Source organism: Stomoxys calcitrans, chromosome 4 (genome assembly GCF_963082655.1).
Source record: "Stomoxys calcitrans chromosome 4, idStoCalc2.1, whole genome shotgun sequence".
In the NCBI taxonomy this organism is placed as follows: domain Eukaryota; kingdom Metazoa; phylum Arthropoda; class Insecta; order Diptera; family Muscidae; genus Stomoxys; species Stomoxys calcitrans.
The window spans coordinates 182,953,376-182,975,330 of record NC_081555.1 but is presented as its reverse complement, the minus strand read 5'-3'; the positions used below and the strand labels follow the sequence as shown (position 1 = coordinate 182,975,330).

General features: G+C 37.0%; 1 protein-coding gene across 8 annotated transcripts in view; it reads left to right on the top strand.

Moving 5' to 3' along the window:
• LOC106095876 (integrin alpha-PS2) overlaps positions 1–21,955 on the top strand; it is a 107,346-nt gene that overhangs the window by 42,929 nt on the left and 42,462 nt on the right. For all 8 annotated transcript variants that reach the window (XM_013263304.2, XM_013263307.2, XM_013263302.2 and 5 more), the window contains 2 exons: positions 5,551–5,675; positions 20,872–20,969. In XM_013263304.2, coding sequence (XP_013118758.2) covers positions 5,551–5,675; positions 20,872–20,969 — 223 coding nt within the window. The remainder of the gene's footprint in view (positions 1–5,550; positions 5,676–20,871; positions 20,970–21,955) is intronic.

The following is a 21,955-nucleotide window of genomic DNA, read 5'->3' as shown; positions in this document are numbered from 1 at the left end:
GGCCACAATTTTGGAATATGGAGGAGTTCATACAAAATCGTAAGGACGAGATTAGTTCAATATATTTAAAGTTATGATCAGAATTATTGATGTGGTTTTGCATTAACTTTAATCATACGCGTTAGTGAACCAGTTTGCCCATTTTTATACCCACAACCATAGGATGGCGGTATACTAATCTAGTCATTCAGCCTCTAGCTAATACGGTATGGTTAAAATTTTTGAAGATCCGTGATCCAACCAACTATGTTAAAGGTCTCACCCATTCTTAATTGCTATGGCATTATGCCGTATTGATAGCCCTGACTCTCATAAGCCTTTTGATATACAACGTGATGAGTTGATGTTATATTTAGGTTAGGTCCTTAACTCGGACTGCGTCGAACCGAAAGTCTTCGTGTTAACCAATTTATTGACAGCAGTCCTCTGGCCTTCACCACCAAATCGTCTGCCCTTTCATTTCCCCTTACTCCGTTATGACCCGGCACCCAAACGATGCGGATTTTGCCATCCTCAGAGAAGGCGTTAATCTCCTTACACTGCAAGACTGTTCGTGACCTTACCGTCCTGGTTGTTATTGCCCTTATGGCAATTTTACTGTCGGTAAAGAAGTTATATTTACTTGGTATACTAAACCTAACTTTATTATTTCGTTGAGACTGGGAATAAAGATTTCTTCCCTCCTTCATTTTGACAACTGCCACTGTGGCCGTTGAACGTATTATAATCCAATTTAGATGATTTTTACGTGGGCAATGGTCGATTCCGACTGATGAAATGTTGTATCGCAGCCAAGTGCATTTCATTATTACTCAGTGTTATCCCATTTCTTGAGCAGGATTTTCTCGTGAGTTGGGATTTTTCCGTGAGTCGTGTCTATTGTAATTGTAGTCACGCGCAAAGAATTTCTTTCCATCACGACCACGTGATTGTGTTTCGATCTCGCTCATTAATCACGAGACCCACGGTTGATACTACAACTTAAGCTTAAATCTCTCTCTAATATCAACCAATCGATCGTTTTGAACGATATTTAGTTTACAATGTTAAATATATATTTTATTACTTTGAATACACAAATAAATTTAATAACAATTTAACTTCCAATCGAGAAGGTCATAACCAAGTTTAATAAAAAAAAAAAATAAATGAGAACAGACACTCTTGTCAGGGTACAATACAAAGCCATCTACATCTGAGAGCATGAATGCCATCTGTTGCCTCAAACAAACATCAGCAGCAGCTAACTGCCAACAATTATTGCCAATTATAAATTCTCTTACAAACCTTCATACAAACATACGTACATACATATGTATGCATGCGCATATACGTGCCTTGTTACTTGCTGTATGGATACTATTACATAATATAATTTTTTTGTTTAAATTACAAAAAAAAAAAACGAATATTTATAGCACGTGCCATCACAGATAGCCGCCGCACTTGTTGTATTGTTGTTATTGTTTTCAATAGTGTTGTTGCTTTGAATTGAATTTCAATTCTCTTCGTAATTGTTCTTCTCTTCGATGGATGGGGAATTGCTCAATTTAGATGTGCTCCCAGTGATCTACATTTTATTGATGTTGTTTTTGTTTCTTTTGTTCGGTTTTGTCTAATTCATTTGCATGACACCAAGCAATGCCTCCACACACTCGTACTCTCCATTCCCCAGGCACCCACGGACACATTTTTCATTCTTAAGTGAGTGTTTTGGCGTTCATACATGCAAATGAAATAATTACACCACTGTGCGGCCAGATACCCAGACAGACAACTAGCTATCTTAAATAGGCATTTGTTTCAATGACTGTATTTCGAGTGTGGGAGGGTCAACTACCCAACTGATAGTTGTCCATCGCATAGACAAACGGACACAGATTGTAATTAGTCGCAGATTAATTAAGCCCCGAGTAAACAACTAAACCACAATCTCACTTATGAATCTCACCTTCCATTGTCGGCGGAAATTCACTTGAAATCTATTCCATCCCAAAGGGTATACCATTTTTGGAGTGACTGTAGTATGTTGTTGAAATATTAATATCTTGAGGGCACGGTAAAGATAAAAAGGTATTGTAAAACATCGGTAGGATATCATATGGAGTACAATGCCTTATGAATTAATGATACGATTTACTGATTTGGCAGAAGGCCAAATTTAAAATCTCATTTAATAAGGATAAGAACAGTACTCTTTACAGATGATTTAGAAGGATGAGAAGAAGGATGTTAAAAGTTATAATAAAACGTAACGCAACATATAGGTCAAATTGGATAAGAATTGTGCCCAACCGATCTGTAGTATTAAGAAAATATCCTATTTTCGACCACAAATTTCTCAATGTATAACTAATGGAAAGACAAGTTGGTAAAGAGTATAAACAAGTTAAAGCGCGTTAAGTTCGCCTGGCCCGGCACGAATCTTTTGTACCCTCCATCGAGGATCGCATGGAATAAATTCTTTAAATGACTTTTTAAATATATTGAAGCTGTATCAAGTTTAGAAAAAAGTAATGGACCTATTTTGATTATATAAAGCGTGTATTTTGGAAGTCGAAACAAACTCTACGGGGTAGTCGCGTAATAATTACGCCCTCTAGAGGCCAGCGTGGCGAGGAGGTTACCATGTCCACCTATGACGCCGAACGTATGGGTTCAAATTCCGTCGTAAAACTTGAAGAAACATTCTCTTACAGAAATGTTTGTCAAATTTACTGTACAGAGTACAGCTACGGAATTTTCTACGTTCGAATTATTGAATTAAACTGAAATTCTCATAATAAGTGCGGCATTAGTGAAAAACTTCAAAAATATGTACGATTTAAAGTTTCAGAAACATTTCAAGAATACTTACAGACATTCTAAAGGAAGTGGTGCGCATTTCGAAGTGAGGAGGGTATAATGATTCTGGCTTAAAACCACATAAAGTTAATGTCTGACTTACTGACCTGACTGAAAAGTTTAAAAATTCTACTACTGCTAAATGCTGGGTCGGACCCGTGTGTAAATACAATGAGAAGAACACCATATGTGCTACTCAAAGTAATTCTGCATAATGCTCTATTTTCCAGTCAATGAAGATTTCACATTGGCTGATCCCTTATTGTCGGCAAACACGTAGACTTGTTTATGGCTAGTTTCAAACTAGATAACATTGGATTTGGATTATATTCGAAGAAACTACAATACTAGCAATGCCTTTAAAGAAACGTGATCTCTGTAGTATGCATCAAGCAAAGATCCTTGCTGTTAGAGAGGAATTAAAATGTCACGTAATGATATATCTTCCCTTAGAAGTAAAAAAACCAAGATACAGTTTAAAATCCAACAGCTCTAATGTGGGTGCAATCCTACGGAGATAATGTAGTATATTAAAGATCTATCCAAAATCCACTTTAAAAACGAAGCAGAAGTAGGAAAACAATAGAATCCAAGTCGATGGAATGTCACAAATAAAGGTTTGTAAGCATTGAATTATTTTCTCTTTTCTGTAGTTTACTAGATTATATGCCTCAAAAATACAAACAAACTATTGGAAAACCTGAAACTAAGTTTTGGAAGTTTCTTAGGCATATTTCATAGCAGTATTGCACTGATGAAGAGCCCTCGTTAAGCTGGAAAACGTCTGGCAACAACTTTTTGTCTGTGAACAATATTGTCTGACAATATCTCTCAAATATACAAATTTAAAAATCCTTCATTCAGGTGATGTTAATTTTGATGGTGAAATTACCGCAGCTTTCTTCCCTTGGAAGAAATAGCGTTAAGAAATATAAATTTATTGTCTAATACTAATAGAAAAAAGTAAAAAGGCGTTAAGTTCGGCCGGGGCAAATTTTGTATACCCACAACCTCGGTTATATATGTAAACCATCTTTCGTCATAATCCCGTAAAGAATTCATAATTTAATCCCCCATAGCAGCTATATCAAAATATGGTCTGATTTGGACCGAATTCGTCACGGACATTGAGTGGTCTAATATGTACAAGTCATTGTTCAATTTTGTAGAGAGAAATATTGGCATTTTTGGTAGCTATATTCAAATATAGACCGATCTGAACGGTCTATACGAAACGGATGTCGGAAAGCTTAACATAAGTCATTGTGTCAAATTTCAGCGAAATCGGATTATAAATGCGTCTTTTATGGGGCCAAGACTTTAAATCGAGAGATCGGTCTATATGGGGGCTAAATCAAGATATAGCCCATCTTCGAACTTAACCTGCCTATAGACAAAAAGAATATGTGCAAAGTTTCAGCTCAATATCTCTATTTTTAAAGACTGTAGCGTGATTTCAACAGACATACGGACGGACATAGCTAGACTGTCTTAGATTTTTACGACGATCAAGAATATATATAGGGTCGGAGATGGATATTTCGATGTGTTGCAAACGGAATGACAAAATGAATATACTTCGGTGGTGGGTATAACAAAATAAAAAGAGATGTACATACATAGAGAGCAAGATATATTCATCTACAGGTAGTGGCAGTTGCTCAACAACAAAATATTGAATGCACTATCTGTCAAAATCAGTGATTAGTACAACTCTGATTTTGTGTATGTGACTAGTTCGCGCCATTTTTCGTTGTTTGTGTGTTATCGTTCCTAACTACAATACACACACCCAAACAAAACTCGCTGACAGCATAGTGCACTTCGCGAGAAAAAATTGTATTCAGCTGTTTACGGTACACTACCTGGTAATAATGTCATGTACCGATAGCAATTCTATATTGAATGAAGTTTTGCATTTTAAAGTACTTTAATTCAGGTGCAATTATTTAAGTCACTATCCAGAACTCTTCCAACTTGACCCATGGTCATCCATAGCAGTTGGCGCAGAGAAATTTTACGTCTATTTAACTTGCATATTTTTTAGTTTTTCAGAAGGTAATTTGTTTCATTCGTGTTGGCTCTAAAATAATTTTTATTAATCTAAAAAAAATATATTTTTTTACGTCATTGTCAAAATTTTCACACGAGATTCGAAGTGTCTTAACTTTATATTTCGATGTAGAGATTAGAAGGTCATTTGTTGCAGATTGTCTTAGTGAAATGACAATACAAATGAAATATTATCTCATTAAAAATAATAATAATTTTCTGTTTAAAACACATAAGATTGAACTTGTGTTTTTTTCGTTCTTTAAAATACGAGTACTTGTTGAACAGCGATTTAGTAGAGAAGCATTGTCAAAGTCATGCGCGAATAATATTTTCGCAACTTGACCCATAAACATTGAACACTTCATTCCCAAAAATTCATTAATCATATTTTTTCTTCTGAAAACTGACAAACTGACACAATCCCCATACAAAAAATGTTAAAGAGCTTTTTAATAAAGCTCATATTCACACGCTTTGTATGCAAATACACTTGGCCATTGATACTAATAAAATCGGCACAAGTTGGCTGTTAATATAAGTCATCAAATGTGATCATAAAATTTGAGAAGAGACTCATTCGTTTTTCGTACAATATAAACTTATTGGCTTAATTAATTTTTAATGTATATTCGACTTTTATTTTCTTTGCAGCTTGGTGGTGGGAGCACCTAAATTTGATACCTCTTCATTCCAAGAAGGCGTGAAGGAAGCAGGTGCTGTCTTCAATTGTGGCATGGATGATGATCAATGCACTTTGGTGAGATTCGATTCGTCAAGTAAGTAATCAGCATAAATACTAGCAGTAGTGGTGACTGCTAGTACTAAACTGCCAAGTAGCCCAAGTGCAATGATATGGGTATCATCAGCATTTATGCTAGAGATATATTAAAAAAGTGGCAGCTCTTGTAATTGAACATGTAAGAGGAATTTGGTTTCTTCAGCACACCTAAGGGTTTTAAATAGGTGTGTGGTCTACCTATCAGTTCCAAACTTCATGACAACCTAAAATATTGAACCATAAAAAATAACCAAATGTGTATGTCATGCATTTCACACACCGTTACATTTTCTTAATGGCCAGCTAAGGTGCGATTGACTTCAATGGCACTGCTGTGACACACTTGCATCCCGTGGATTTTGTGATCTCTATTCTTTCTAGGGCGGGGGAAGATTTACAATGCATCTCTGACATTTAAGCTTTTTTTCTTTTGACTGTTGACTATGGTGCGATTGTGTGATTTGTATCGATCGCACCTCTTGCATGTGTAAACAATCGCCAAAATACCAGTATCAATGTTTCCAGATTGATGACTAGTATCCATCCATCCATCTATATAGCTATGCATTGACATAAGCCGTTGTCTAGCAGCAAGTGACACAGCACCATCAATGGATATCTCAGGAGAATATTTTGGGGTTATTTGTTTTTAATGCTGCTGGGGCGTTTCTATCGCACCCAACAACCCACATAAATAGTGTAGAGCAACGCAACAACAACAATGACGACGACGACTACGACAAGATGATATCAAACATACAGCATCAAGCGAATCATTGAGACAACCGGATGGACGGACAGACCGACAAAATACCACCACAAATTATAGGTAAAACCTACGCATCTAATGTGCTAGCTGACTAGTGTAGCTGGCTTTTCTTTGTAGGTAAGACTGAATTTTTCTGGCTATGGAAATTATTTGTGGTTCTTTGCAGCATGTATGGACGTTTGATTGCCTATTCGTTTTGTTTGTTTGTTGGTTTGAACGGCATGGTTTTCGAGCCGTGCTCGAATAATTCATTCTCTATTTGGAGCGTTTTTATTTAGGGCAAAACTAGTTCACCTTACCTTGCGGTCGACCACAAATGGCAAATGGTGTTTTTTTCTAATCGAAATTATGAAATGTTCTCTTGCCATCACAGTGTTTACATATTCAGTTTAAAAGAATATGTGTGAAATAGTTGCTAAAAATAAAAATTTTACCAACAAAAGAACAGCCAAATAATGGTCCCCCTTTTATGGATATTTGTATCAATAATTTATATTTATTTGTATCTATAATTATACTAACGTTATCAATCTGTTTGTATCATTTTCCTACAAAGCATATATGTTTTTTGAACATCACGATATTCTAAGTCTGTCTGTTGAGAGAAGCCTAATTTTGGAATGAAGGCTAATATGGTGTGAATAGGCCAAGCTCCGGATATAGCTCCCATAATAACTGATATTTCAAATGTTCACATTCCAAGTTTACTATCCTAACGCAATCGAGCTGCTCAACATACTGACCGCTCTTTGCATATTCAAAGAAACGGAAAAGGTGTTGTGTGTGAGCATGTGTATACACTAAAGACGAGCATACAATTGCAATTATTTGCGAGCCCCTGGGCTTGCTTGGGATTATTGTCTTGGTGCACAGTAACGTGCAATTGGGGTGAGTATTTTTGCCCATCACTGCTCTATACACTTAAATACTCACCCTTTCTCTCTAGTATTAAAGATAAAAAATAATAATTAGATTAATAGAACAATCGTTTGTGGCTATCGAAACACTTTTGGCATTAAAGAGATTTTAGTTTTACAACAAAAAAAGGAAAAAAGCATTAAATTCGGCCGGCCAGAACTTTGGATACCCACCACCTCGGGTATATATGTAAACCCCTTTTCTTCACAATCCGGTGAAAATTGGATAACTTTAGCAACTAAATTCGGCACGGACATTGAGTGGTCTAATATGTATAAGTCACTATTAAATTTTGTAGAACAAAATATTGGTCTTTTTGGCAGCTATATCCATGTATAAACCGATTTGAACCATATTAAGGTCGAATATCGGGAGACTCAGAAAAACTCACTGTTTTAAATTTCACCGAAATCAGATAATAAATGAAGCTTGTATGGGCTTCAGTGCCCTTATCGGCAGATCGGTCTATGTAGCAGTTATATGCAAATATGGTCCGGTTTGGGCCGTTCTAGAACTTAACCAGCGTGCATCAAAAAGACGTATAGTTGCCAAATTTCAGCTCAATATCTCAATTTTTGGAGGCTGTAGAGTGATTACAACAGAGAGACGGACAGACACACGGACGTCGTTAAATCGTCTTAGAATTTTACGGCGATCCGAAATATATATACTTGGAATGACTAAATGAATATACCCCCTATCCCACGGTGGTGGGTATAAAAAGGTCGTTTTGCCGAAGGAAAAATTGCAAACCCTTCAGCAGTTTACAATAAACAAAGTTTATTATGTTCAATAATGCTATGTTTGCGGCTAACGTTTCATATGAAGAAGCGAAACATTACAAAGTTACAATAAAAGAAGAACTTGGAATTAAAAGTATTTTGTTTGTCGTAAAAATGTCCCCAGAGTTTTTTTTTGCGTATACGGATCAGATAGAAATTTGCAATTACCACCAAAGGTGGTCTTCTTTTTCTTCGCTTAATTCATAGTCTAAATTACATAAATCCTTTTTCATTTTGAATAGTTTGCTGTTAACTCCAAAGGAACAGCAGATAGCCAATAAATAGTCGAATTTGAATTCATCCTATGACTAGCGACTATCTTTTTCCCCTTTTATGTCGGACAAAACGAAAAATCCTATAAATAATAATGGCCTAGACTGGAGCAAATCAAATTTTCATAGCATTCCATAAAATATAAATTTTTTGAGCCACTTTGTAACCGGACCACTGAAAATAAATCTGAAAAGTAAAAGATGTTATTTCCCAGCACAGTTAGCAAGACAAGCAACCAACACCAAAACAAACAGAACAACAGTATGGAGCATTTGTAATTCCATGAAGAAGTCGTCTGTTTGTAATAAAACTGGCCCATAAACTTACACCGATTGCCACATTTCCGCATTTGTTTGTCTAAGAGGAGGCAAATGAAAGCACACACGCACTCTGGAGTCTAGGGCTGCTGCAATCCTTATGCGTGCATGCCCGTGTGTGTCTGAATGTGTGTTAACATGGTCTTCAGCATGACGATTCCTATGCTGGACGGCCAGCCAGCCAGCCAGCCGTATTTTGCCACAAAATATGTTGGCAATTCACTTAGGCTATGTTTCCATTGAGGCGGCATAAATGCTCTTGTTGCTGCAATAAAAACAAATTGTGGCAAGTTCTCTTCTCACAGGGTAGCATGTCGAGTGGCCTGTTGCGGCTGTGGCTGCTGCGGATGTGCAAATAAAATTATACGCTTTCTTGTGGCTAATGCGATTGATGATGAAAGCCCGCGCGTGCGCCCAGCCTAAGACAGAACAGCCAAAAGCGACCGCCTCTAAGAGCATCGACAACTAACCGAAAAACCACAGATCACCACATGGTGCAGCCAGTTTGCATAACTCTCAATGAAGGCTTTTGTCGTCCCATACACTGAAACAACCCAAAACAACACCACACATCAATTGCCCATAAGGAGCTGGGGCTGCCACAGCAAGATCAACAATTTAGGAAATAAAACGAACAGCAAGTCGATCTGAATGGCAAACATTGTGCAAGAATTAAAAAGTCTTGTTACTGTAGGTAATGGGAATGTAGGAGTATGGGTATCAACCTGAAAATAGTTTTTAGGATTTTAGAGAGCACAAACTATCCATAAGAAAATATATTTTTTAAAAATCTTCTTTGGGATTATTTTAAGGTTGAGAACATCGAGTAATAAATATTTCGAACATCAAGTAAAAAAGAAGTAAGAAAGAGGTCAGTATATCTTTTGATGTCATAACGGGGCACATAGGACTATGAGCTCACTTATGTAAAATCAATGCGGCAAGTGATAGCATATGTGCATGTGGGTAAGATGACAAGACGTTCGAGCCTTTCCTATGTCATTGCCCAGCTTTCGCGGCTAACAGACACTGGTACTTAGATGGGGACATGATACCAAACATGAACCAACTTAGGGGAGTGGTATGAAAAACAATTAAGGATTTTGGAAGTAGCACAGAATTCCTAACTTAAAATTTTCTTTTTCGAGGTTACTTTTTAGTTTTTAGAGCGCACAATAAGCCGATAACTGGCTTAGCTGTATGCTCATAGTGGCATGGGGCGGATTAATATCTGCACTCTCTTTTCAACCTAACCTAACCTAAAAATGGAATCGATGCGAAAAAGCGCGTTTCTGAAGTGCTTCGAGGATTGGAAGTAACGAAAGTATTGGAAAAAATATCTGAGGGGAAGGGGAAAAGATAGTCATTGATGAATAAATAAATAATTTTTTGAAAAAAATTAACATAACGTTTATTTTTTGATCAGACCTCGTATACTTTGTTGGGTCTCAGATCATTGCTTCGATGAGTTACAAACGGAAGGACAATGTTAGTATTACTTTAAAGGAGACAAGATAGTTATTGACGAATAAATAAATATTTTATGAAAAAATTTAATATAAAAATACCCGTATTTTTTGATCAGAAAATGTTTAAAGAGTCATTTAAACATAAGATTGGTGTACATACACATTTTGTAGGGATTATGTTTAGAACAGTCGTCTCCGCACGTTGTCAATATTTTCAACAACGTCTGTATGTGTGCTTTAGCCACGTGATTTTTTTATCAGTGCACGATGGGCCCAGTAACCAGTTTCAGAGGCAAAAATTCCATTTTTGAACTTAGCCATCTTCAAAAAGTAAATGAGTTTTGAGAGCCCAAAAACAAAATATTTGACCTAGGTGGCAACTTTGTATTTAGAAATGAACTGGTTTAGTTGTCATTAGTTGTTGTGTTTAATTGTTTGGCTTTTAAACCAAATTGTGAAATGTTAACATTTGAGTATCACAAAAAAGTTTATGGTGTATTAGATTTATACATATGTACTAGCAGAGCCTGACCCGCTTCGATGCGCCTTCATTTACACCAGTCGAATAATAAGTTTCTAATCCTTACGGCTTCATTCACAAAACTTAAAGAGGCCTTAAATAGGTTTATTTGACAGTTCTATAAAGGAAATCTGTCCAATAAACCTATTTCAAATCTACGTTAAGTTTGTGAATACCGCTATAAGTCTATAAAGAATTTTTGCAACATTTTTTTTCTACAGATTTTTTCTTTAAAAAACTTTATTCATTAGAAATTTTGTTATATATATATATATATATATATATGTTTCTATCTATGGCAAAGAAAGGCTATTAAATTTCTTTAAACAATAATTCTTAAGTCTCGTCCTTGAATTGGAAATTTAAAAAAAATAATGCCGCAAATAACCGCAATTAAATTCCTATATTTTGTTTTTCATTGTTCAGAGGGCTTTGACCACTCTGTCCTCTCTTTGTTCGTGTTGGCGCTTCCATTCAGATCCAATTGTAAACAGCCAATAGAGGGCGCTTAATTAAATAGCATTGCTACTCCCTTGGAGTGGCTTAACGCCTATAACGTTGATCATCATGTGGTAGTTGTCTTTAAATGACAAATGATATTCATCATTTAGTCTAAAACTTTTATAATCTATAGTCTATATATTTGGTAGCCACCATTACGCAGATGTGTACACGACCATTTGTAACGCTGAACGTCAGGGTTCGAAACCCGGCGAGGACTTTAGAATAGATTTTGTGATGGGCATCCCCACATTATTCGTGGCGACACTTCTTGGTAACTAAGTCATATAATACTTTTGAACAAAAAAGTATTGCCCATCGGCACGACGTTTGGACTTGCCTAGGAAAAAAAGGCCCCTTAAAAATGTTTAATCGGAAAAACTGATTGGTAGTTATATCCCTGCTGTTACTGTGGGGGGCACCATAGCGATAGGGTTTGCATCTGCGCCTATGACGCCGAACGAATTGTCATAATTTTTAGAAAAAGGCGTCCTACATTGTCTATTGTACCTGAATTAATTAAATCACACAGTATCCTTTTGGGTCATTAGGATATATCAACTGTTTTCGTGTGAGGTGGTCCCCTAGATATATTACCAAAATAAAGATATCAGATTCGCAGGCGACAACCTCATATAATATTTTAATCCCATATTGTCGTTAAAGGTCTATACAACCATTTGGTGGGGCATCTATAGGAAAGTTGTGCGCCACACCTCTTCTGCCACTTGAGCACAAATTAGAATATCGCACTCCACTCAAAAATATCTACCACTTGGTTCCCCATTGTCTTAATAGTTCAATTAACCTATCTGAAGCGCTTCAAAAAGTCAAAGCGCTACCTGGATACTTGAACACAAATTTTAATGTCATACTCGTAATCTACTCCCAATTACTTTTCATTTGAATCCCTCATAGCCCTATCATGGCTATGTGGTATGCCCATTTGGGGAACATTTTGGTGATGGGGCTGCCCCCAATATACTTGGACCTCATTTGTTATGTCAAATACGTAATCTACTCCCGAATACCTTTCATTGGAGTCCATATTGATATGTACGTCTAATATGTCTGTTTGGGGAAGTTTTGGGGTCGGACCAGCCCCCTATGTACTTGGACCCAACTTTTGATATCAAATTTATATTCTAATCCCGACGATTAGAATATAAATTTAAAATTATGTCGACGAATTTGATATTTTTTAATAATATAGAATTAGAACTGTCTTTTTTTTCCTTAATTTTGCACACATACGGAAACACCCATATGCTTAACAAACTATACAAAAAACCATAACAATTTGTGTGCGTAAAATGCAAATTTATGCAGAACATCTTGTCTGCAGCCGTGAATACCGCGTTAATGCTCATGTGGCTGGCTTGGAAGGCCGGTCGACAGGAAGATAATAACTAATGATGATGGTGATGGCTCCATAGACTAGTGTAAAATGTTGGGAGTCCATTCGCTTGTTTGCCCACCACCCAATGGCACAGCTGAACCTCAACCGCTAGAAGGATAAATAAAGTCCATGTGCATCGTCATTAGTGTTTATACCGATCATTGGTGGTGGCTCTGCACTCAGCACTCATCACTTTTGGGCACTAAATCTTTCCCACAGTTGAGGGGGTATCGCGAATAATGCTGATGACGACGATGTCCATGTCCATGAAGTGCTATAAATACGCTAATTCATGGTTATGGTTATCGCATAACAGTGATGGCAACTTAGCCTCCAGGATAAACAAACAGCACTTGCATAAAATGAAACATGAGCGTATATGGAATGTTTGAATGGTGGGATACAAGCGTATAGTGAGTAGGTTGGGTTAGTTTAAAATCTGAGGTCCATTCTGTTCGTCCTAGAAAAGGGTTCAAGATGAGAGAAACATTACTATTCATAATTCTATGGCCCCTCCTCGGGCTATCGGCAGTGGCGCAATATACCTTTTTCAAATCATGCAAAAGCCCGCCTCTATCCCGTCGGACGTCAACTACCCAAAATTTTAATGACCAGTCCAAATCCTTACCAGTAGCCCGGAGATTATAGTTTTGAACCACAAAATAAGTGCCGAAACCAGAAACCTTTTGATCAAATTGGTTTAGTATTAACCTTAAAATACAACATCTGCTTTAGTGCATTAGTGATTCATTAGCAAAAGTCCGATCAAACGAAGCAAGGGTTTGAAAAAGTGTAACGAAAAACGTAATTCATGGCCAAATAAATTACAGATCCCATTGATCGAATTATGGAAAATTGCGGTTACTTGACTTTACTGAAAGCTACCAGCGTTCCTTGAAAACGTGGTATTCATACTGAGTAGCTCGATCGAGGTTAAATAGTTGAAATACATAAATTTTGCATGAAAAAATATTTTTTTGTACTCAAGTTTCGAAAGAAGCATTCAAGTGCATGGGCCTTTTTAAGCGGATCAAAAACTATTTAACTTCCTCTTATCTTCTCACACTAGCGCAGAGGTCCGCTGAACGCCTGGGTTCGAATCGTGGTGAGAACATCAGAAAAAATCTTTCAGCTGTGGTTACCCCCTCCTAATGCTGGCGATATTTGTGAGGTACTATGTCATGTAAAGACTTATATCCAAAGAGGTGTCGCACTGCAGCACACCGTTCGAGGTTGGCTATAAAAAGAAAGCCACCTTATCATCTTGAATCGTACAGCACTCATTGATATGTTCCATAATGGAATGTTCATGGCTAAATTTGTATGGGCGGAGGTTCCAAAAATCTCATTGGGGCTACTTGACCGGGTTCATAGGAGAACGATGGTGTTGATTGACGATGGTAGGATAGCAAACTCTATTTTTTCTCTTGAGCGCCGTCAGAAAGTGGGCAGCGTGGTGCTGTTTTATCGATACTATCATGGTGTTTGTAACGTAGAGACACGTCTTCATATCCATGAAGTGAGACGCATGATTTTCTAGCAACGCACACCAGTTCAATTGGCCAGTTGACCAAACCATGCATTACCGTGGAAAACCTTTTTTTAGACCAACAATACGAATGTGGTATCGACCTCCAGAAATTTAAAACAAGTCTGAATAAACATTATTCCCCCTTTTCCCTCCTCCGACTCCTGATTTTCCATTCTCCAACGCTATTCAATGCATGTATAGGGGACATCCCCTGCGTGTTGGTTAAATATGAAAAAAAAAATAGCTAAAAAGTTTTTAAGTTATTTTTTTTCCAAAAAAAAAAATATTTTTTTTATCAAACAACAAGTGATATCATTCACAGTTAATAAGTTACAATTAGTCGGATCACTTCACTTGTAAAACTTAAATCTTCCCCCTCAAAAAGCCCCCTCCTAAGCCTAGGTTCTACTGAGATTCTGTTTTCATTGCATGTGATGATCGTGTCAAACATTAACACCACCATTACTTACGTCTTTAGACTCTGCAGGAGTGTAAGGCTAACGCGCACATTCTTAAACATGCACAAATCAAACACAAACGACGAGGCTAAAGATGAATGTGATAATGAAAGCAAAATTACCACCATTTACAAGCGAACGAATTGATTTATGCTGCACGGTGGGTAGAGGTGTACTTGAACTTGAAAATCGATTGTAGCGTTTTGCTGCTCAAACTTAAACTTGAGACATACGATAAAACAACTTGCAACAAGGTGTGAGTTGGAAATTGATTTTTTATTAATACAGTGGCTAAAGATAAGTTTGCGCCTTTTTAAAAAATCAAACTCGGCTTCAAAACATTAACTGCCTATTATATAATTCGAGTAGAGGCCACCGTGGCGCAGTGGTTAGCATGTCCACCTATGACGTCGAACGCATGGGTTCAAATTCCGGCGCGAACATCAGAAAAAATTTCAGCTATGGTCGTACCCTTACTAATGTTGGCAATATTTGTGAGTTATCCTGCCTTCTCTAATAAGTCGTGTCGCTATTTGAAACACAGTTCCGACTCGCCATTAAAAAATGAGGAGTATAATTAAAATTTGGATTCTTGCTGGATTGCGATGAATGCATCTTAGCAGCTGGCAAGCCATCGGTTTCTACCGCCCCATTTTGTGTAGGCGGCAGACATTCAAGGGGGGCTACCGTTGCGCAGAGGCTAGAATATCGGTTTATGACGGTGAAGGCCTGGGTTCGAACCCTACAGAGAACATCAGAAAAATTATCAGCGGTCGTGAGGATTAAGCCATGTTAAAACTCAAAGGGATATCGGATTGCGGCATCACGTTCTACCTCGGCTATAAAAAGGAGGAGGACCCTTATCATTGAGCCTAAACTTGAATCGGACTGTACTCATTGATAAGTGTTTTTCAATTTTTATACATACACTGCAATATACATGGAGTGTGCCTCTAAGCAGCAGCTGGGAAACATTATCTTTCCATATCTTCAGTACAATAGCTCTTGTACAAGTTCTCTCTCTGTCTTAAAGCCATTAGGTGCTTTATTCTTTGGCTGTATTTTGGGATTTTTTTCAGGCTCTTGAACATGTCGACTCGCTTGAACTCATACTCTTTTTGGTCTATGAAATAAAGATATCTCCTCTGTTGTTTTCATCCGAAACCTCTCCTTTGCTTAGCGCGTTTTTTGAATTCTATGCCATATCGGCCTTATTGCATTTAGTACTCAAGTACTAACTTGGGCCTTTTCTTTTGAATGGATTATGGTTATGCTATGAAAATTTGTGGCAAAAATGTTATGTCCTGAATCGATGTCTTCTCCCCGGGTCAATCATATGTCTAATACGATGGTTGAATCCCTCCTAGCTGGTCTTTGAGTCGAAGAATTTGCTTGGTGGAAATTGTTTGACTAGGGAGTCCCGATCACATCATGATCAATTTCGTATATTGTTTGTTAGGGGGCAACAGTGTGGCCTTTGGAATGTCAAGATGTAGAAACCTGCTGCTAGTAACTAACCGTGGTGAAGCCTATTTGACCATCCTACCTATTTTCTCGTCCTATTTATCTTTTTGTTTTGCTATCGATAACATAAACAGAAATCGAAAAATGATTTTATTAAGCTTTTCCTTTCGATTTCCATATATGTTGTAAAATTACCTTTTCAATGCAGCATCTTGCCGGACCACTGTGCATGCCATAAATAACAACATCATCTTCAATCATGGACTTCGCACTGCGAGCAAAATGTGAAGACAAAGGTGATGGTGATGACAATGATAATTATGATCCTAACCGGCAGCCATCCTATTAGTGGCGGTGATAATGAATGGGCCAGCCGACATTTTCCGGGGAAACATCCCCGTTCTGGCAGTCTTCACGTCCATCAATTGAACGATCAATGGATTTCAGTGCAATTTCCCAAGTGCTTGCAAGGGATTTGCATAGTGGCTTTGCTTTTGTGCTTGCCAGGCCATGCTAAGTGACAACGTGATTTGACTGGTTAACATCGAGAGCCGCCAATAGAATTAGCAGACGGGGACATTGGGCTCCAAGCAGAATAGTGCCTGTCAGCAGGCACCAGAAAACAGCATTCGTCACTCTATTCGCTCTTTTGTTGTTGTTGTCTTTGACTCCGTCAATTGAATTTCAATTCACCACAATGTTGTACCCAATTTAACAAAAGCGGAAGCCATTTGCCATTCAATTTAGGAAGTGCCCGCACTCATACGTAAATATGTCATCGTTGTTGCCGTTTACAATGGAAGGGCTAAAGTGCTCTGCTCTGCTGTTCATTGCTGTGGCCTGCAGAGCTTGCTTGAATCTCAAGCAGAAGATAAATGAATGAGAGAAAAATGTGATTTTTATGAGATTGAAGTTAAGTCAAAGTGACAGAAGCTTCCGTTGCGCTCAGTTATCATTTCAAGAGGGAAAACTGAAATGATTAAACAATTCAAAGCGTGCACAGAATCCATTAGGGTCATTGTGAAATTGATTGAAATGTGGTATGAGATCGCGCACACATCTTTTGTATATGATAAAATAGGCGGAATCTAGGTGCACTTTTAATGTCAGGTGATATGTATGGTGAGCTGAAATTCATTTAAAAATCCAATCTTGACAGTATTCACGGTGCAACTAGAATAAGTACAAAATGGTACTTTCTTTTCGGATTGAGCTAGACCCATGAAATTTGGAATACAGGTACACCTTGGCAGTATATATGGGGTAACAAAAAGATTTTTTTGAAATTCGTACATTAAGGTACTAAAACGAAGATGTTCTTGAACTTTGTACAACTAAGTACTAAAACGTACAAAATGGTACTTTCTTTACAGATTGAGTTAGAGCTCCTAAAGTAGGGATACACCTTGACACTATATAATCGGTGACTAGAAGATTTTTTTGAAATCATTTAATTAAGGTAAATTCCAAACCTGCTAGGTGTGTCATGGTGGCCTCCGTGGTGCAAAGCTTTGCATGTTCGCCTATTACATCCTACGCCTGGGCTTGAATCCTGGAGAACCCGATATTTGCCATGTAAAAACTTCTTCCCATATATTGGACGACGTCGCTCGAACTCGTCTATTAACAGGTTCATTATCGTTTCACTTGCACTTGAATCGGACGGCATTTCTTTATGAATGTTAATGGGCAAATTTGAATTTAGCTAGGTGTGTACCTTTGCGGCTTGACACTCGGACACAGTAATAAGAATTAAGTCCATTATCTTGTGAATTTATCCTTTTGCCAAAAATTCTTCATACAAAATTAACCATTTGATCCATTTTCCCATTTTGTATTTTTGCTCTAAAATCTACATTTAATAATGGATTTTTAAAAATTTGCATTTAATCGATAGAGAACCAATGAGGGTACAACATTATTTCACAAACATTGAAAATAACTTTCCCATTTCGTTTTGGTAAGATGTCAAACACAAAAATTTGCATTATCTTTTTCATTGATTAAAAATATCAATTTTTCGAAGACTTGGTAGTATTATTGGTGTCAATGCCTATGATTTTGACAGTCGGGTGACGCATGGAACGACTACCATGTGTTCGCCGACTGTCGATATCTTAAATCTTTTTTAAAATTCGTCAGTGGTTATTGCGAATGAGGCATATATATAATAATATATTCCAAAATCCTTAGAATTCGCTTTTTGAGCCCCTATGAGCCTTAAGATTTTACCAATTTGGCTGGAGTTTACTATTCCTTGCAGTGTACAATTGTCTCCAATGCCCAAACCAGATACGACCGAGATAGATCTATGAATAGACACGAGGGTTGCGTTTTATATTGTATTTCGAGATTGGACAACCTTTGAGTTGGGATTTGCCAACTGACAGATCTATCGTAAAGCTTGACATTTTTGAGGTTATATGAACTCAGAAAGTTTTGACATACGAGCGTCAGTTGTTTTGTTTACAGTAACTTAAAAGATTCATCCCGCCCAAAAATGGAATAAAATCGACGTGGATTAACTCAACAACAGTGCATTTTTTGGGGATGACGCTCCAACCGAGGTCGAAGTTCCCTCCAAGACGAAATTCGTGAAGGTCGTCCAAAATCAGTTGTTGTTCCAAAAACCATTGATGCTGTGCGCCGTGAGATTGAGACAACCCTAGGCATTAGTGGGATACATTCAATATTGCATGAACATTTGTACATCAAAAAAATTTGTTCGCGTTGGATCCCACGCAATTTGTCAATCGCTCAAAAAACGTCCCGTGTCGATTGGTCGAAAGAAATGCACTAAAAATACGAAACAACTGCATTTTTGAGCACTCAAAACATCAATTTGATGAGTCATTCGTCGTATAGTCTTGTCTTAGCACCTAATGAAAAAATAAAATGAGAGGTCGACGTTTTTCGGCACCTGAAAAAGCTGTTGATGCGTTCAGAATGCATGTTTTGGAGATACCTCAATCAGAGTGGCAAAAGTGCTTCGACAATTGGTTCAAACGCATGCAAAAAATATAGATCTTAATGGGGAATATTTTGAAAAACAATAAAACGATTTTCGATAGTTTATATTTGTTTTTGTGTTCTCTCCGAAATATAAAAGGCAACCCTCGTATAGCCCCAAATTTGCTTCTTGAGCCTCAAAATATCAAATTTTTATAGGATTTGGCCAATATTTGTTATATAAGTAAGTTACAGTGAGCGCCAACATTAAGTGTACAAATGCCACGCTTTTTTTAAACAATATTTGAAAACAGTTTTCTACCCAAGTATTTACCTTTGAGGACGAGTGGTATATATATGTCCCACGAAGGAACAACATTTTTACCATTTTGGCGACACTTTTCTTAGCAAATGAGACTATTCTAAGAACGAATATGCAAAAAATTAGAACTTTATCGATATGGGAATATTCTTTACCATGGCCAACAAAGTAATAATCTAAAAAAAAAAACGAATAACAATATTTTTTCGATCGGAGGAAACGAGTTGTAAAATTAAACAAAGATTGACTAAGAATAGAACTTCTCAGATGATCCAAACGATAAGTTCTACATTGGTGCAACCGCCAACTAATGATGCATGGGATCAATTTAATAAATGTATAATATATGGAGCTAAAATGAAACATAAATAAAATTGTTATGACAGAATTAGAATCGAAGATTAAGTGTTGCCAACACAATGGCTCGAAAGTGTCGATATGAAAAAAAAAAATGTATGAAGTTTACATGGCCAAATGACATCGAACAGAACATATTTGTGTACATTTATTATCTGCCATTAATGCGTCGCTCTCCCAAATAATATTTATGCATATTTATTATCTTATATTCCTTGCTCCTTTCCCCCTTTGAATAACAAACGAAAAAAAAACAAAAACCAAAAAAACAAACACAACTAACATCATCTATTGGTGAAATGAAGATGTAAACAAATGTTTCATCAAATTTAAAGGTAGGCGCTGTCATCTGGGCTGTCATGTTCCCGATCGATGTTAACAAAACAATGCACTGATCCCTCCCCCCCTCTCTCTCTCTCTATCACTCTGTTTGAAGACAAGCCAAATGTAAATACACGCCGCCTCAACACCCACTCTCCACAGTTACAATGTCGCACACAAACTCGGTCGCCTCTCACTTTTCATTTGAAGATGCTTTGTTTCATATTTTGAATTTGTTTGATTTTCTTCATGGGCTTCATCATCAACATCACCACCAGTACCAGCTCCATCATTAGCAACAACAATACTTCCGTTTATGAGTTGCAAGCAAGCATCCATCCAACGACCCCGTTCTTTTAAGTTTATAAAGTGAGCCGCCGCCAACTGACCGAATGAGGAGAAATGCTTCAAATATCTGACACTCAACACATTTTAGTCAATTCGATTTGACTTTGCTTTTGTTTTTCATCTCATATTCATGATTATGATTGAGATATTGGAGTGCATGCAATGATGCTGGTCGTAAACTATGTATGTATGCCAGCTGACTTGGGCTGTCAACTCCCATCGTTAGCTGCTGCTTAAGGCATTGTCCAGTTCGGCTCAAGTCACTCATTGTTTTTTTTTTTTGTCTCTCCATTCACTTCAATATTTATTTGTTTAACTGCTTTTTAATTGAGTCATTCTTTTGTGATTACATTTTTTGATTAATTAGTTGTCTAAATGTTGTCGATGTGGTAGTTGCTGTTACAGATGATGCTCTCCACAGTTGGACTGAAGCTTCCTCTAGTTGTTGTTTTTGTATTGTTTGTTGTAGTAACGCATTTTTAATTTTTATTTTCAGGCAACAATCGCAACACACATGGAGATGTGATTGATCGCAAGTCATATCAGTGGCTCGGTGCAACAGTAGCCACAAGTAAAGATAATGATTTTGTTGTGGTAAGTTCCAATCCAATCTACTCCTCGTGAATACACACATAATATTAGTAAGCAGCTTATGTCGATATAAATAAATCAATGCATTGAATTATTATTAGATATGTCCATTGCAATGACACCAAGATTCATAAAAGATTAAAATGTTTCTGCCCTTCTCAAATCTCAATCAAATATGGAAAAAGAAACTATACCAGAACTGGTGAATAGAGAACGAACGAAGCAAAACTCAAGTCGAAACTTTCCTTTCGTTTATTGGAATTTAATGCCAAAATTACATGAAAGATGTTAACGAATATTCCAAAAACAAATAAGCACATCTTAATTGATAAGCACCACGGACCCCATTTTAGATGGTAACTCAGTTTATATATAGATAATTAAACCTTGGAACTTTTTCAGGATCATCTTTTGAGGGAGGAAAAATTCAAAAGCTAGACGGTGCTGGTAAAATGAAATTTTTCGAAAGCAGGATTTCTACCTAGATGTTTCTACCTCATATGATGGCTATACCGACACGTACATCAATATGATTGGTTTTCAATACCAAAGATACTAAATATAATATAAATGTTTCCGTAATATTGCAAAGCTCCATCTTAATTTTGTCATGTCTAGCATAAAATACTACGGACCCTTCAAGCCTTTTGCATTGTCTTCCTGCACTAGTGTCTTAGCCCTAAATTTTCTTAGTTAACTTACTTTCCGACCACCCCAATTGGTTGTGGCACTGTAGGAAGGTAAGGTAGTTAGCAATATCTTCTTTTAAACCAAATCGGATAGAAATTAAGGACTCTTAGGGTTTAAGAAGTCAAATCGAATATTCGTGAATCAAGTGAGTCGGAATTTCCGATATTATTAAATAGTAGTTTGATTCTCACCTATTGCTATATATTACACAGTAATCACCGAAAAACATGGAAATTGTTGGCTTTTTAATTCCTTAAACTTCAAATTGTACAAATGCACATATAAATATTTTCTATGGA